The following is an 18,775-nucleotide window of genomic DNA, read 5'->3' as shown; positions in this document are numbered from 1 at the left end:
TGCAGCCGTAAATATCTGATTATGAAAACAGGCATTAAAAATGTGACACATGCATCTAAGACTGAAAGGGTCTTCTGCCTAGGGTTAAATTACGGAGTGCAAATGTTCAGGCTGATTCCATCATGATTCCTCTCAAGGCTTCAGTGCAGCGGGTTTAATCTTTTGTATTCTAACTCTCTTAAATGCTATTGTGTGAGATTTGTTGTGTTCGTTTTTTTAGCTAGGGGCCACGTGTTATAATGCTGTTGACAAGGACAACCAAGTGATGTCAAAGTTCCTCTAATTATCCCAAGCTGAAATGTCACCTCTGCTTTCTGTCTGAGCAGATGAAAGCAATGTTCAAAGAGACCCACTTAATACCGGAGCATTTTTCAAGGCAATCAACTGCTCCAAGCTCTTTTCCCCCTAAGCAATCTAAATGCTAAATAGGTCTTTAAAATAATTACCGTATCTAAGAGTAGGAGCCATTTTCCCCTGCAAACACCTGATGCTCATTAGCAATATTTAACCTGTTGAACACCTCGTTTACTCCAAACTTTTTTTGGCAGGAGTTTGTCAGGTGTCTGCAAGTGCTGAGCCTATGCTGAAGAGACCAGGAAGCCTCTGAAGCACAAATCCTTTGTCCCGAGAAAGAAGGGGTCTGGATTTCTGCGAAACTCTTCCCTTTCCCCCCCTCCCAGATCTTATTAACAATAACTCAGTGAATGACACCAACCTGGCACTGGCATAAGCCAGGTCTCCAGATCAGAGAGGATCTTAGCGCTGAGGGGCAGGGTGGTAGAAAAGCTGGCTTTCACCTGTCTTTGCAGCTACTCTCTCCCAGGTCGGAACAGGACACGGCTGGGTCACTGGTGGCTGCTTGTGGCATCCAAGAGCCCTGAGCAGGACCAGCATCTGCCAGTGCAGCTGGAGCCCCTTCACCCACGAACATCCACAGCACATGCTGGACTATGATAGAATCACAAAATGGTTTGAGTTGGAAGGGACCTTAAAGATCGTCTAGTTCCAACCCCACAGGGCTGTTGTAGTGGTGTTCTGGCGATGAGCAGAGACTGCTGCTAGGCAAAATGCACAGGAGGGGTGTGCTTGCTGCACCCCGTGTGGCTGTGAGGAGCCAGTCCCACCCTTGTGCCGGTGATGCATTAGTGCAGGAACAGACCCTCTAGGAAAGTGGGGTTGCCCAAGGTGGAGTTGTTCTTAGCTCTGCCTGCTCTACTTTACACCTCGCATGATTATAAAAGTTAATTTGAACAAAGGATGTATTTTTCTAGCCTAGTGGTTCAAGAATTTTGTGTCTCTGGAGCAAGGCCTGGAGCCCAAGGTTGCTTCAGGAATTACTTTGCGTTTTTATTCCGTAACTGTTTAATTTCAAGTTCATAACCAGCCTTTGGAGCAGTGCCTGGAGTGCAGGACCTTCCTGCCATGCAAATGCTCCAGCTGCTGCTAGAAAACTGTAATTACTTTCCCTCTGGTGCAGGTCATCCTCAGATATTCCATGCCAAGGATTTAAAAAGAGCTTCACCATAAGATGTTCAGTGTTTTGCCCTCTAATCCCTCCTGCTAGCCCCAGACAAGCCTGTACAGTTTGGTGAAATAGAGAAAGTGGTGACTGTTGTTTTATTTTTGTGTTGATTTGCAATGGCTATACTCTCAGAAGGATTACCAAATCAAGGGAAATTGAGGAACACCTTGTTTATAAGTTCCCTTAGAAGAGATGGTCTGAACTCAGCTGAGACTAAAGCGCTTCTCGGTAGGTGTTGGAAAAGATCCTGAACTGTAAAGACTGAGATGTATGTGTTTGAGGTGAATCCACCTTTGGACAAGAGCTGAATAGAGACTTTTTGGGCTCCAGTGTGAGCTCAAATGATTCAAAGCCCATCTCCATCCTTTGGATCTGTGCTCCTGGACACCATATACCATCTGGGGTAGAGTCGGGAAAAGAATCTGAAATCTCTTTTTGAGCCCTGTGCTTTGGCTAGGATGCCATACATCCCTCTTAATGCACACTCCTCAAAGTTTTTATTCAAAAGTCTCATTTGAATAATGTGTGCTTCATTACCGCAGGGGTTCTTTATCTTGTAATATACTGCAAACGAGGCTGAAAATCTTGAATTAGTAGAGTTCCTGGGACTCTTTCATGGATGTGCTGTGCACAGCACGGCTATCATCTGTGACCTCTGTGAACTCAGAGCCTCCAGACACTGTGTCCATTAGTAAAACAGATTACAAAATCTCAGGGGAGCTTTTTTTGGTGTTGCTCAGAGGAAAAGCAAGCACTGCTGTAGAAATTTCCTCTGAATTATATAGCAGTAAAACCTGACCCAGAGGACTGTGAGCATGTGGGAAAAGGGTTTTTTGGGGGCTTTCCTTCATACCCCAGGGCACCCACCAGCTGATCTGTTCAATCACATCTTAATCTGACCATAATCCCAGCAAGCTAATGAACAAGAACTGGCAGGAAGGGCTGGTGCCTGCTGTAGCGATGAGTGACCAAGCAGATCCTGAAAGCTGTGAATGGTTTGAAGGGGATCAATATTCTCTGTGCTCTCATTTCTAATTGGGCTTTATTGCAGGGCTCTGATTCATGTAGTTCATTAAATGGACTCAGATGGAGTTTCTATAATCGAGTTTATACTCCTAGGGCACAGGATCAAAATAGCAGCAGCAAGCAATTGCCAAGGCCCCTGGAACTCATCTGGAGAAGTAATCGCAAGAGTGCTGAAGCATTAGACTTCAAAGAAACAGGGATGCGGCTAAATCAGTATTATTAATTGCATTTAAGTTTACCAAAAAAAGTTATATCCGCCACTTTGAGAATCACTATAAAAACCACTCAGTGCCATGAAGTAGATATTTCAACTAATTTGTAGTAGCGCTTGTATTCTGGGGCAAGTATTTTCTAAGTCTTCATGAAGCCCATGAGTAAACTGCTCCTAAGCAGTAACTAAATCAGCTAGAGCTACATCACCTCCAGTTTTCTCATTCTCATGACACCACGCCCAAAACACCAAACTTGTGGAAACAATGAGGGAAATATGCAGAAAATATATGGAGAAAGACACTACCTATTGCAGCCCCTTATCTGCATAGACACTTCCATCTTCCCTGCAAAATATCTGTGGAAAACATCAGTCAAGTTTAAAAAATTCAACATAAAAACCCAACATAGAGCTTTTAATGTGTATCTGACCAGACAAAAGTACGACCTAATCCCTTAGTCTGTTTCTGTCAGTGACCCACACCAAGTGTCCAGGGGAAAATATTAGAACGGGGCAGTTGGATGGTGCTGCTCTTCCAAACACATTCTCAGGGCCCTCAGGAACTTCTGATGCGCTGATGTCCTGAGCCAGGGATGGGATCCTTGCATTTGACAATCACTGGTGGATTTCTCTTCATGGGGGCTTATCTATGTACATAGGAAGAGGGATGTATTTTCAGTTCTCAGAGGATCTTCTGCATGAGTTAATTAGCACTACTGACTACTGGTTCGGGTGAGTGTGAGATTTTGATGGAAGGTAGGGCAAGAGATGTCAGTTAAATCAATCCACATGTGAAGAGGGAAAGGGGGAATTGGACCAAGGTGCTCAGCGTTAAGCTGCTCAGCTGGTACTGGGCTGGGACCTGCATTTTACTCATGCATTACTCCAGGAGCCAAAAGAGAGCTTGGGCATGTCATATGGGTAGTTTTTTTTGTCTGAATTAATGTGTTAAATATATTTGAAGCTGGACCTCCATTCTCCCTGCAGCTAGATTCAAGTGATGTCTAACTTCTAGTGACAGCATGCCAGGAGGTAGTAATGAATTTTCTACAGAAACAGTTTAAATGGAGAAGCCAGATGTATGAAGCTTAAAATGTTTTGTCTGAGGTGTCTTGGGGGCTGGAGGGCAGGAGGAGGTTGGTAAAAATTCTACTGACTGCTCCCCTCCCTCAGGAAGAAGCTGGGACTCCAGGTGGGATGCCTAAGCTTCCTGCACCTAGGGAGAACGGGGTCTGAGGAGCAAGAGAGCTGCCTAGGTTATGCAACATGCTAATGAGATGATTAGTCCATTAATTATAAGATGGAGGGAGGTGCCCATTTTTCCTTGGGATTTTCAGAAGCGAAATAGTTCCTGGAGCTATAGCTGACCTGATTTGGATGCTGTTCTGCTAAGAAAGAGAGCAAGAGTTTTGTGGTTAGCATAGCCCCCGCTCTGCTCAGGCTCTGAGTTCTCTGGATATCCAAGGTGAGTGTCCTCATTAAGATCAAATGCTTGGTTATTCTCATGTGTCTCTTTCTCAAGCTTTCTAGCTAAAGTTGTTTCATTCTGTGTGAATAATGACTGCTTTTACATGAAGATGATAGAGAAAAGAGATACAGGGTGCGCTGGGTGATCACTGAACAATTAACTTTGTTGTAAACACAAAACCAACACATGCAATCTTAGGAGACCTTATATGATTCATTCTTGGTTACGATTAAGGAGATATTGTTACCCCAGTATGAAAGACTGGTAAGCTTCATTTAGAGCTGCAGGTGCCTGGAATGATAACTCTGTTCAATCAAAGACAAAGAGGAAAAGCTGCAGAAAAACAGCTAGGATGAGCAGGAGGCAAAGTAGCTTGTTGTATGAGAAGAAACTACCAATCACAAGTTACATATTTATCAAAATCGAGATGGGGAATGATTGCTTTTGTTGGGGGAAGTATCTGAGGAAGGAATATAAAAAGATGCTGCTAGCACAAAGTGGATAGAAGTTGAAATTAAGTTCACTTGGCTCAGAATCTAGAAAAATACTCGAGTTGAGAAGCGTATTCTTGAACAGCACTACCAGACAGGCAAGGAAAGCTGCATTGGTTTGCCACTGGTGAAATTTGTGGAGATGATGGAGGTGGAAAAGAAATTATTCTGGAGCTGAGAAATGCACCTCTTTGAAGAGATGATGTAAATGCTGACTCTGCTTACTACACTCTGGTTATGTCTTGGTGCTTCTGCTACATTCCAGTGTTACAGTGAAGTACAATGTAAGAATTGCCTCGAAGATCAAGTTACTGTAGTGAGAGTTCTATTTTTTCCCTTCCCTGCCCACCGCCTCAATTCCTTCGTGCTCAGAACCTGAGAATAGGATAGGATAGCTAAAAATGGAGTGTGGGGCAAGCTTTATTTGTAGTCCTAGCAGCGTTGACTTTCCTTTTCTGCCTGTGAGTACATGACTGGCTACTGCATTAGGATGCCTTTGTCTCCCAAAGGGATTAACAGGGGGTGATGGGGTGGTGTCGGGGTACAGGTGTGACTGCTTTTCTTTCCATTGTCACACATGACCTGTTTCTTACCTTCCCCTGGCATTTTGCGATGTCTTAGAGCTTTCCTTATCAGAGCATCACAGATTTCAGAGGCCTTTTATCTCTTAAGCAGGGTTTTTTTGGGTTTTGGGTCTTTTTTGTAATTTGTTGAGGGCTGGAAAGGCTTGTGGAATGTTTGAGTATATGTGTGTGTGGGGGGGGATACATGTGGATGGCACGTCTGATGACCTCTGAGGACTAAACCTCAAATGACAAGGCATTATTCTCAGCGTCCCATGTGAACCTTCATTCATTCAAAGAAAATAGTGGAACAAGATTGAATCTGACTGTTTTGCACTCTGGTTTTGTCACTGGGGATTAGTTGTACTTTCTGTAGCCTAGTGAGTACAACTGTTGTGTGACACAGACCCACTCGCAAGTCCCTCATTGCTTGCCATTTGCAGCACTGCTCTGGGTGGCCTGGGGAACACTGAGCTCAAATGCATGCATGAAATTGGTCAGAGTAGGGATTCAAAGCTTAGATTTTCCATTTTTCATGAAATGGGATATTCCAGTAGTGAGTTCAATGGAATGATGAATAAATGAGGTTGGAAGAAAGCTCTAGAAGTCATCTAGTCGAATACTGCCTCAGAGCAGGTCTAACCAGATCAGGTTGCTCAGTGCTGTGTCCAGTCAGGTCCTGAACGTGTCCAAGGAATGATGTTCCCCAGTCTCTCAGGGGAACAGGTTTGTGTCGGGAGTATATGAAATCCAACTCCCTGGGTACACAAGACAGTAATAAGTCAAACTTAGGCTGGTTCCTGCACAGTCAATGGAGTGATGTAGAAGCTGTCCAAACAGGAGTTAAATACACTAGATGTAAGCACTGGTGCCTTAGAGATTTGGGCATACAAGTGTCATATTTACCCAGTGGTAGAACCCAGAAACACAGCCTCAAAGTACACAGCCCATTTTTTCTCTTGACCAGGACTTTCTTGCTTTACGTGGCACAAACACAAGGTGTGCAGCAGCCACACGGAGTTCCAGAAGCTGTATTTGTGTCACCAATGGCTGATGCAAAGATGATGGATCATGATTATGGCCTTAGTTGGAAGGACTATGGAGACACTGCAGGGGCTGCAGCAGGAGATCATAGAATCATAGAATCATTTAGGTTGGAAGAAACCTTTAGGATTGAGTCCAACCATTAACATCACACTGCCAAGTCCACCACTAAACCATGTCCCTTGATTGTGTCGCTTAGGGTGTGTACAAAATTGGTCAAAACCCTGCTCATGGTCTGGCAGGAATGGCACTGAGCTGGGATACGCAGTATGTGGGGTTTGACTTGTGGATCGTATGCCAACTCAGCACAAAGAGTAGGAAAAAACCCTATAAATTGGAGCTGTGCCCGAGCCTCATCCAGGCAAACTGCTCATGCCAGCATAGTTCAGATTACAGTAATGAGAAAACTAATTGCTAGACTCTAACATTTCCCTGTAACAAATCCAGATGGGTCTTACTTTAACTTTAATCCTTTTTAGACACCATAAGGATGAAGCATTTGTTAATGGGTCAGAGTAGAGAGCTGCCTTGTACTACACAAACCCAAACAGCTCCGTTGGTAAATTCATTCCCCTGCCATTTCAGTGAATGGTGTGTTATGTTCAGCCAACACCAAGTAACATTATAGCAGACAAACCACTCGTCCACTCGGCGTAAACCCCCCCCCCGCCCCAAGAGAATTGAATAATATGGCAGAGCTCTAAAACAATTTTCTATTTCAACAGATTTACTCTTTCCAGTTTATGTATAGCTAGTGCAAATTAGTTATTTTATCTTGAGACGAATCCTCAAGTGGGCACTCCCAGACTTCAAGGGAAAGTGGGTACGTAAAGCGAGTGATTCAGATGATGAGTGAGGCTGAGAATCTCGGACTCAGTTACTAGCCTCAGCCATGCCATGTCTCCTGCTGGAATTGCTAAATTCTGCTCCTTGGACCCACAAATACTACCCTCCACTCCAACCTGTGATAATGGTAAGACAGAAGAATTATAATTTATTTGGTTTAATGTTCTCCAGGGTCTAGTAGGCACTTAACACTTTTATAGCAGCTGAAAAAACAGGAGCTTGAAATTACTTTGTACTTGTAATCCAGCTACCCCTGATTTTTCTCTGTTTATGAGCTTTCTTGATGGATTGTTTCAGGCTGTTACTCAGTGGGAATTGCAAATGTATGTAAATTTTTGTGTACTCTAAAGCAAAGTAGCTAGAGCACTCCCCTCCTCCTTCTGAGAGTAAGTCATTTTGAGCACCATCCCTGCTTTCAGCACATCACAAACTAACATGTTGCTTGGCGTAGGGCAATGAGATCACACCCAGCAGCTTTGCAACTTTCTTACTCCTTCTAAATGCAAGTGAAAACTGGCGGACCTTCCAACCTAAAAAATACTTTGAGTGGTCAAGTCTCCTCTTAGTGTTAACAGTTTGGGTTTTGGGGTTTTTTTTTCTGAAGCATGTATATTAGCTACTACCAAAGATAACAAGATGGCCTTGGATACTACTTACTTTTTTTCCCCCCCACTGAATGTGACAGTGGTTCAACACCTGACAGCATGGGCTGATGTAGCGATGGGGATGCTACTTTTCTTCTGTGCTTATGGTGTTCAGTTTATTTTAAAAGAATGTGATGATGCAAGAAACTGAAGGCAATTATTTTAGCTACTCAGCTTATTTTGCTGTCATAGCAGGATAGAAACTCGATTTTGCTTTTCACAATCCCCCTTCAGCACGCTGAACGAGGCTGCAGGATGGGATTCACGTAGGAGAGCGATCCTTTTGTTATTGTGGCATCAAATACAACTCAAATTCCAGGCTTCATGGGATTAGCCCCTGCTCCAGTGCATTACTGACTGTGAGGAGCACGCACTGGGAGATAAACTGGTCCTCTATGTATATATGACAATTCATCTACTGTTTTCTGCAACAGCATCCACCACGCTGCACCTTGCTCACAAAGCCTAAGATGAGAATTTTTATTATTTAAGTGACCAGCCACTCTGCTTGTTGGTGCTGACTGGCAGTCCTGTGCTCCCCTTCCCCCCAACAACCATTGTCTCTTGCATGTAGTGTTACTCCTTTTGACAGCAGTGAACTGTTAGATCAGCTCAGCCATCTCACAAAATTTCCCCTTGCTAGGATATCAAACCAGGATATTAGCAAATAGCCATGCCAGGAAACAAGTTTTGCCATTCTGGCCACGCCTCAACTTGAAATGAGAAGTAGGCAGCCCAGAAGATGTGAGTCCTCACGACTTGCCTATTCACGATTGGAGAAGATGCAGTGTGGATCATGGCTCCACAAGCCAAGCAGAAGTCGGGAAAGCACCCCAGTTGCTTTGTACAACTGGCAAGCAGATAAGGGCTCGCACATCTTGTTGGAGTGAGGCCAGACTTGCTTTAAAAATATATATTTTATTACGTATTTTCATGCTTGGAAATACTAGGTCTCTGGATTCCATCCTTCATCCCTAATTCATGATCCTGTACCGCTCTGCTGCAGAAACAGCCAATATAGTTTCTCGTTTACTCCCATGCTATAGCAGTCCTGCTCCCCTTCCTTGATGCAGGAAGCACCAATCTGCTGCTGGCAAAGCACACACGGGATGACCAATTCTTTCCTCATGTGCCTCCTCTAATCGTGCAATTTGTTTACGGCTTTAGTTGCAAAATGCTGCTGCTGCTACTGCACCTGACTTTTTAAGCAGCTGACCATGGGCAAATGCTTGCTGCCTCTTAGTAGAAGTGCTGCCTTACACCGCAAAGGTGCAACTGGAGAAAGCGCTAAAGGCCCTGTTGCTATCCTCGACTGGAAAGAAGCCAAGAAGCAAAATGGAGGTTAATTTTTTTACCTGGCCTGCTAGAGTAGACTGCATTACTAGAGCACCCATCTGCTAGCACATCATCTGCTGAGTGCTCACAACCTTCTTTACTGTATTTCTGAAGGCAGTGCTTAGCTGGAGATGCTTTTCCAGATTCTTCTTTCTGACCAGTTGCACACCAGGTGGATGCCGCAGCATGTATCTTTTTTTTTTTTCCCAGTGTATTCAGTCAGTTGCTCAGTTAAGCAACAAATCTGTTGTTTCATGAATAGTTAATTAAATAAGGCAACTAAAGGAATATAGAGAACAGCAGCTCAAGAACTATGCACTAGAGAATTTTAACTAGCAGTTTATTTCAGGGAAGAAAAGAAAAACAAAACTTGTAGCTGGGTGACAAGGGGGGAAAATATAAATGATGCCCAAATTCCTCCTCTTACGGTCATCTTAAGACCCTATTTTTATATCGGCAAAAGGCCGAGTCTGGCTCCAGAGATGTGAAAGGAACGTTTACTTGTATTTTCCAATTCTGTGCGAACTTCACTTAAGGAGATGACAAGTGTAAAAACCACGAAACTAAAGAAGAATATTAATGTGAATTAACCTTGAAGTTAAAGCTTGTTTACCTTCTACTTTCCAAAAAACATACCTTCACAAAGTCCCTTTCGTAAAGGAGAAATGTTTATTTCAACCTGCTTTAAAGTAACTTCTTCCCATTTTCTGCTCTAATGTGAGAAATTCTTATTTTGTACTTGTTTACTGGTGTTAATTTGCACAGTTATTATACTACAGCCAAAACCAAGAAAGATTTATTTATTTATTTATTTATTTTAAAATCAGACCAAACTTCAGGTTCTCTTGAAACTAAGAGCTGTGTTCTGTTCTGTTCTGTCCTGGTTTGTTCCCAATTGCTACAGATTTAGCTTCTCGCAGTTTTTACAATGAAAGAGCCCATTTTGCTGGTTTTCCTTAAATTGAAAACAAGCTCACAGAATGAGGAAAACATTAAATCACTATTTTTAATGCGATAGGAAGTGAGAAGGGATGTTTATTTGGCTTCATTTGAAGACTGCAAAATCACATCCTATTTATACTTAGCACCTTGAATGATCCACCATGAGAATACTGGAATTTTTACAAAAAAAGTAAACATTTACTAGAAGTTAACCTCCAGCATGTTATGAAAGAATGCGTTATTACTTGCTACACAGGAGGCTAAGCTATACAAGCTGTTTAAGTAACATTACTTATATTAAACCTGAATGGTATTATATGGGGCAATAGTGAATCTTACTTACTGTGTCAGGCTGCATCTGGATATAAAACTTCCACACAGAAGTATTTACAGATTTAAGTAACCTTAAGTGGATTCATATACTTCTGACGTACTATGTTTTGAAAATCACTACTTATCATAAAGGAAGCATGTTTTAATGTTACCAGATTGAACTGATTTCTCATCACTACAACTGCAGAGCTTGTAGGTCTAATCTCCAGTCTGTGTCGAGAAATAACACCCCTTCCCAAAATCTTTCTAAGAATTTCTCTCTCTTCAGTAATCTGATTCCAAGTCTGCAGCAGCTATTACTTAAGTGAAGCTATTTTCATTAGAGCTCAGTCAATTTTGATCTCAGATTCTTTTAAGCCAATCTATTTGCTGTGAGGTCCATCAGAAACTATTGATGTGTATTAGGAAGCTAAGTGCCCCAGAGAGAATTGCATTCCTCCATTAATCCCAGAACTGCTGCTGGCTGAGTAAACCAGTACAGCCTAAGGCTCAAATCTGGACTGTGGACTAACAACAAAGGCACAAAATACCAACCCTGCCTTGCTTTACTACCTGCTGTACTTCTTGGTCTACCATGTCCTCCACTGTACTCCTTCAGCACAGCAAAATTACAAAGACATCAGTGTTCAAGATATCCAGGGCCAGACAGAATTTTGTAGTGCATGCATACAGTTAAGTCATTATCCTTTATAAGGAAAAAAAGGAATTTGGGGCAGATTCCCATCATCAAAACAATTTGCTTTGCCTATTCTCTCCTCAGGGGAAGGCTGGAAGTAGACAATGTCTTGTGATACACTCAGCCTGCTCTCACCCAGCGCCCATCCCAGAAGAGACACACCTGAATATAAATGCCTTGTAGAAAGATCAGGTTTAGAGTGAAGGAGGGTTTCCCAAAGACCCCCAGGAAAACCAGCAGTCAAGACTAGGCTAGGAAAGTTAACCTGGCTAGAATTTTAACCTTTGTGCAGCAAACAACTGTTGGTTCAGTTGATGTAACCCTTTGAGCCTTGCTCCTCAGTAAACAGGCAAGGAAGATTTAATTTGCTGTTTGGCAAAACCCACAAAATTCAGCACTCAAGTTTAACTAAAGGGTAGTTTTTTATTTCCCGTTAAGACCCTCTCAAGGACATAACTAAATGTTGGAAACCCCACAGAAGGGCACATACAGTGAATGTGGTGAAGTACAATGTGAACAGCCCCAGGGGTTCAAACAAGGTAGGACCATTAGCTAACCAGAGGGAAAAAACCAAAATTACCAAAGATGTTGCCCCATTTGCACGGGGAAAAGAAGTCAAATCCAACACAACCCTTGCATCTCTAACAATACATTCAGTCCTGGCTAAAGAGTTTAACAAAATGGCAACAGGATGACTATAATACAAAACGTTCACTACTACACTCTGTACACACCTGTTGTCCAAGCCCTCCCGCAAACCCATGTAATGATGGTACCCCCATTATTTGCTCGCTTGTTGGGCCTGCCTGCGGAGGAGGACGTAGATCTTCTCCTTTATCCAGTCTTTGTTGTACGGTTGGTATGTCTGAGTATCGGCACGGTAACTAGAGAGGAAAAAAAAAAAAAGAATTAATGTAACGTCAATCTGTCCTGGAGCACGTTTACCAGAAGAACTTCACAAACAATTAAGGTTGTAATATCAGAAGCAGGTGGGAATTGCCACTTACCAAACTGATTTATCCTGTTCCCTAAAAACCAGATACCCAGCAGAGCAGTAAGAACCTGAACTAAAACTAGATGTTCCAAGGACTGGATCACATGTTCACATTTTAATTCATTAGTACAGACACTTATGGGAGACAACAAATGGAGCACCTGAATATTCTGGAGTTCAGATTGAAGAGTAGTCCTATCAGGAAATAATCTAATTTGTCTAAATGAGAGAAACATTTCTTCAATACCACATTGTTCATGTAAGTTTTCAAGTGTTCCACTTTTGTTTGGAATTTTTAGAGAATGAATAAAAGCACAATTTTCCAGAAGCAAAGGCAGACTCACAAAGGACTCTTGCCAGTTGGCAGTGAGGGCAAGCTTACATCTAAGAAAAAGCATGTTTACATCAGAAAAAGCAAACCAAAACCAAGAACCCGTAGACTCGTTTTCTTGGCTACTTTAGGATAGTTGGTAAAACTACCCCACCAGCAAGATTTCTTTCCAGGGACAGAGAACTCTGTTGTTCAACACTGGAATTGAAGCTGAATTCAACTGAGAAATGAAAGCAAATTGCATTAAGTTATCTGTGTAGACTCATGTCCTCCTCTCCCCCTTAGCTGTTAAAGGTTTTTTTGGATGAGGACTATTTTCAGTGAATGCTTCAAGAACTATTGAATTCTCAGTCTTTAGAACTTGGTACGATTATTTCTCATCAAGCAAGAAGGATGAGATAGTCACTGGTAAGAAGCTGAGTAAAAATACAGAACATTTACAGTTCCTACCTAAGGAAAAAAACCCTAAGCATACTGTTTCTAAGAAACCCTTATTATTTAAAACCCAGCACGAGTGGTTCAAAGCCAGAAAGAGTTTCAGTATGTATTGATACAGTAGTAGTTAGTAGTAGTTCCAGTGCAGTGTAAGAAATGTCAGTTTCAGGAAAAGTTACTCATTTCTGACCCTGTCCCAATTCATTCATAATGCTACACTGCAAGACCAGATAGGAAGTACTTTAGGACTCCCCACAAACACCAGACGTGTCTGATACGCTACAGGCTACGTGTGCCATCTGGTGGGAAACCATAAACTGAAGTAGAATTTGGCACTATGCTTGAGTTTACAAGCCTAATTAAGTAAGGCACAAGACTGAACTAGAAAACAGTTAGTACTTCCTAAAGCAGGTACCTAGCTTCAGTCTGCCAGACAAACTAAAACAAAGTGTGTCTCCCGCACTGCATCGGCCCAGCACTGACACCTGAAGATCAAATGCAGCAGAATCTTATAGGGACAAGGTAATTCTGCAGGAACTGTGATTCTGTTTTACTTATTCTACTGAAAACTTTTGTAAATGGCATTTGTACTAAGTCGCTATCAGTAAGATAGATTCTGTATGTACATCAGAATGCAAAGGAAAGCAACTCGATGCTCTTTTTTTTTCTTTTTTCAGATAGCTTTTTATTTTAAACTGGAATTAACTGGCAAAGGCAGGTACTTGCACTGGGATTTCAGGCAGAGCAGTACTGCTGCAGGAATGTCCACATCAAATGCTCACTGGTATAAAAAAGATTTTGGAATTTTTAAATTCAAAGCTGAATATTATGTTTTTGTTATCTGAGTATGAGATTTGTATCCTTATTACTACAAATTTCTGCAGAGTTCGTACCACTGTCACATCAAACCACACCTTGAAATTCATGGTAGAGAAAGTACTCATCTGGACTAAGTGACTTGGTTATAAAGTTAGCGAAATTTAACATTTGATTTCACAATGTAGACAGAATGGAAAGCACACAAGACCATCTTTGCCCACAACTTTAACACACAGATGAGAATTGTTGACAAGAACACTTAAGGAATTAGCTAGGATTCTCTGGAGGATTGACTGTTCTTTTAATCACTTCATTAGGATTTACAGAACCTTCACCTTTGTTGTATCTCGATTAAAGTAAACAGTTGGCTGCAATGTACTTCTCTAGACCTCTACCACACCACTAGCACAGCTGAATTCTCTCATCTGCCTCCTTAAGAATCAGACCAACTGCACAAAGGCAGATACAGCCTCAATTTAAGCAGATTCGAGCATTAATAAAATATGTAGCTGTACTAAACCGTTGGGCTTCAGTATGTGAAATGCTGGGAGGTTCAATGCAAGTAAAACCCAAGTGGAAGCATCAGTTTTTAAGCTTTCTTTACAGCTACTTCATGTCAATTAATTGGAGCAGCCAACATGGCATACCAGGGGCAATACCACTGCCTTACGAAGAGTTATTGCAAAAACCACCCAGGACCTTGTGAGATTTCGCGTAAAACGTGAGAGTTTACATGGAAGACTTCTGACTTCTCTAAGTCACTGAAATGAACTTGCACAACTGACTTACACAAGACAGCTGAGGTCTGCCAAGTCATCAATGAAGTCAAACAATTGGCTGATATCGTAAGTAATAGATGGACTGTTGGGATTCATTCTCTTCAGATGCTCTTCATACATTTTACAGACTCCTACAGAGAAACAAGATTCACAATGCAAAATTAAAAAAAAACTTCTGTATCTGCTGAAACATCTTCAGCTACTGAACCAGAGATACCAGGAAAGTTTAGAGATGACTACCACGAAAACAGAGACATAAACTTCTTACTTAGATTTTGCAGAGTTGAAATGTTTTTGTTCTAGCTATTTGCACTGAAATGTAATACTATAAAATCAGGTAAGATGCATGGAAGGAAGCATTATCATCATCTAGAGGAAAGAGTTTTAGTTCTGTCAGAGATGTAACTTTCCCTGCAGCAAGCTCCAACAGAAGTGTGAGGTTCATTTTAATAACTAAGACAGCAATTGCAACAAGTTTTCTCAGGTGTTTGTACAGTGAGGATAAGATGTAATGTCAGATAAAGCTACACAAATATCCTAAGAAAGTTTATTCTTGATGGAAGGGTCAAACACGGCTACTGAAGTAAGAGTGAGAACTCAAGCCTGTATATGAATTTAAACCAGTTTTATTTAAGCTAGCCCATAAATAATAATTCAGATACATTTCAGAAGAGGCTTTACGTGAGTCCCTAATGCATGACGAAGTGGCCTTTATTAGCTTTTGTTTGCCTCGCAAAACTTCCTGGAGGTAGAATTTTTAATGTCAAGTGAACTTCCACATTTAAATAATACAGCTGTAGTATTTCAATCTTCTCTCCAAGCTCACATGCATCTCTGAAAGTCACACTTTTTTTTTTCTGGCACATGTGCCACAACGCTGCAAATTGTGTATCAATTGCACACATACTTTTAAAAATATATTATTTCCAGTAGTAATCTCTTCTTTACATGGCTAGCACAAAAACTGACGGCATTAGGCTCTGATCCTCCAAGGAAACGCATTAACTCAATTCTGCTGCATAGCCCCAACAAGAATATTGCCTATTCTCACAAACTGAATATGCTTCAATGTAGGTAAATCAAAAAAGAGATATTTAATATAAAAAGGAAGTTTTAGAACTATTTTTTAGTTTTTTAAAATACAGTAAACTAAAAGTATTAAGACATTTTCGCTTTTTTTAATGAATTATCTTGGGAAAAAAAGTGAACAGCACTTTACATTCTTACTGAGTACGTTTGCAAATATGTCAAAAGCAGGGTTTTCACAACAGTTTTTGACTACCATGTCTGCACCCACCTTCCATGCACTCATTCACCGATTCATAATCGGCGTATGTTCTGCCTTCTGGCCTCTTGGTAGGCTGGACAAGTAGAATTGTGTGAGACTGAAAAAGAAAATAAAACAAACATGAAGAAAACGGGTTACTTGCAAAATCTGAAATATTTTTTGATTGATTTATTTATCTGAATGAAGCACTAAAAAGTGGCATAATATTAAAACTCTGACCTAGCAATCAAGGACACAGACATTTTCCAAATAGCATTTATTATTCATATAAGATGCATTAAGAATTTTTGTTTCCAATCAGACCTACTAATTCTTATGTAACTTTAAAAGGTATAAAATCACCAGTAGTGTTAGAAAAAAAATTACTATAGATATAGGTTCTATAAAAACACAAAACCAAAGGAGTGAAGTCAACGTATAAAAGCTATACCACTAACCCATTTACTTATTCCAAATGCAAACTGATAGTAGGATTTTAAATCACCCAGCTAAAGAGCAAGGAGAGTCTGACTGTCAGTCTCACCTTAAAGATGTTATACAGAAATGGCTATTTTAAGTTATTCACTTAATTTCAAGAGAACACAAATTATACAACAAATTCACGCTTTATATTTAAGATTACTTCCTGCAAAACAGATGCACTTATTTTTCATACTTCGGTGAGTTTACTGAAACAATAATTATGGCAGAGATAACTGTTCCAAGTGTCACAATCTGTAAGCTTGTTCTTCTGCAGGGAAGACTTAACATGACTGCACAGTCTGCATAATTTCTGTAAGGTTTCTTGGCTACAGAAAGTAATACGAGCAAACAACAAGAAAGATTTCTGAAGTGTATGCTATCTGTGACCTAATTAACAGGTTACTCAGCAAAGAAAAGTTTGCGAGCACGCTACAAAACACTATTTTCAGTGCTGCTAATTGGATCCAATATTTTCAATGCTAATATATGAGGTGAGCACACAATGTGTAATACTTGCGGGGGCAACCGCAGAGTATGACACTCTGGAAACAAATACCAAAGCAAGTTATGGGGCTTAAATTAATCAGCTGCTGATAGAAAAATCCTAACCCACACTTTGGACACATCAGTGAAGATACCAGTTCGGTGTTCATCAACTGCAGCCATAGAAAAGGAAAATGGCAGATATTAGGACTAGCAAAAAAACAGAAGAAAGCACAAATTTTTATATGACTCAGTGTTCCCATGCCTGGAATACAGTTTTTAGTCCTTTAAACTCTGTCTCAAATAATATTGTAGATGGAGATTCAGAGAAGCCCAGGAAAAAGTTTCACAGAGAAACAGAAGCAACAAGACTTTTCCCAATCAGAAACGGAGAGGGGAATTCAGAGCTGTGCACTCTAACAAAAGTCATATGAAGGACACTAGACCATTTAAGTCCACTTTCATCCGTGCCAGAGGATGCTAGATTTGAAAGGAATTCCCCAAAGGGGGCTGGTATCTGGCTGTTTTAAAGTGCACTGTACTCGAATGGGTGTGTCTTAGCAGGGAGACCAAATGACTGCCAAACTTTTTTATAAAATATTTTTTCCAGCACCACCATTTGTATTTACAAGGCTTGGTTCCAGGACTTGCCACTCTCATTTTCTGGGAGCATCTGACTGAGGAGTTCACATTAACAATGGATGAGGTATACTGGCCAGTTCAGTCAGTGTGTGCTAAAAAATTCCTCCCATTCTTTGAGGGTTAAATAAATGTGTATATATTCTGAAATTAACCCAATAATCAGTTTATAGAAAAAAGTATCAGTGATCTAGACATGAAAGTCAGTTCTCTCAGAACTTTACAGCAGAAATTACTTGGGCCTCAGACACTTTACAACACCAGATACTGGCCCAGAAATTATGCAACTTAATACCATTGGGACCATCCATATTTTAGAATTAATGAATTACATCTCAAATTTTTCTTTGGGAACTTCTAATTATTTTACCTTAAAGTAAAAAACAAAATCATTTGATTTGATAAAACTCCTCCTCCTTCTCTACTACATAGGTACAAGAAAGTGACAAGTTCAGAAGCATGACAGAAGTTTCCTCCAGCTGTTACCTGCCCTACTGAATATCTGCCTAGGTAAAGAGGGCAAAAATCAGTGTGATTATTATGCTTTTCTACGGGTATAAATCTTTTTAGGAAAAAGAAAACCAAAACAAAGGAAGATCCATAAACCTTTGTATGTTAAGAACATGCTACCTGGAAGAGCCCAATATCGACCCATTATTATGATGCATACATTGGGTTTTCTTGCATTTTCTTTAAAATAACAGTTGTACTGGCTGCTGTTAAGCAGGGCACTGAACAAGATACCACGTGTTTTATATCACACCAATTCTGAACTTCTAGAGACCACTTCTGAAAGTGTTCCAGTTAATGAAAACACAACCCTGTGAAAATGGTTAAGGCAGTGCGGACAGCCAAATGAGCAGGATATAGCTGCTGAGCAGCATCTGCCCAGGCTTCCACCAATTGTATCTATTCAACAATAAGAGTTAAAACAAAAAAAAAAAGGAAGATAAACAAGTATCGTTAGAATAAGATATACAGTGATGCAACTATAAGCAGTATACTGCACACACCTAAATGCCTTTCAGTTACACGACCTAGGCAGGAAACGTGGTTTAAGTGTCACTTTTCACGCTGGACAACAAGGATGGGGTTTGTGGTTGCTCAGCCTAGCAAAGGTTAACTGCTTCTGGGCAAGTGCCAGACGAGTGCAGAACTTTGCTGCAAACCTAGCAGCACCCGTCCTTCCACCGCAGGGCAGCAACTTGCTTCAGCGTATTCAAATCTATCAGAGGACCGCAACCAACTATCGCGACTGGTAGGCCTTTGTGCTTCAGCGCGCCACTCAAACAGCGCACCCGCGCAAACCACCGCCTTCCCTCCTCCGAGCGCTGCGGGGGGAGGACCGAGGGAAGGCAGCGCGGCCAGAAACGGCTTCAATGAACGCAAATCGGCCATTTAAGGTAGGCAGGCTCGACGGATCCGCCGAGTCGCGCTTCCACAA

General features: G+C 41.2%; 1 protein-coding gene across 1 annotated transcript; it reads right to left on the bottom strand.

The window, feature by feature from the left end:
• Positions 1-11,504: 11,504 nt before the first annotated feature.
• ERH (enhancer of rudimentary homolog (Drosophila)) lies at positions 11,505-15,845 on the bottom strand. Its single transcript, XM_009866997.1, has 3 exons — positions 15,757-15,845; positions 14,470-14,590; positions 11,505-11,985 (listed from the first exon to the last, which is right to left on the bottom strand). The coding sequence occupies exons 1-3, from the start codon at positions 15,761-15,763 to the stop codon at positions 11,883-11,885; spliced, it is 231 nt and encodes a 76-aa protein (XP_009865299.1). The 5' UTR covers positions 15,764-15,845; the 3' UTR covers positions 11,505-11,882.
• Between the last annotated feature and the right edge of the window lie 2,930 nt (positions 15,846-18,775).

This window comes from Apaloderma vittatum, unplaced genomic scaffold (genome assembly GCF_000703405.1).
Source record: "Apaloderma vittatum isolate BGI_N311 unplaced genomic scaffold, ASM70340v1 scaffold20320, whole genome shotgun sequence".
In the NCBI taxonomy this organism is placed as follows: Eukaryota; Metazoa; Chordata; class Aves; order Trogoniformes; family Trogonidae; genus Apaloderma; species Apaloderma vittatum.
This window is presented reverse-complemented; position numbering and strand designations above follow the sequence as displayed.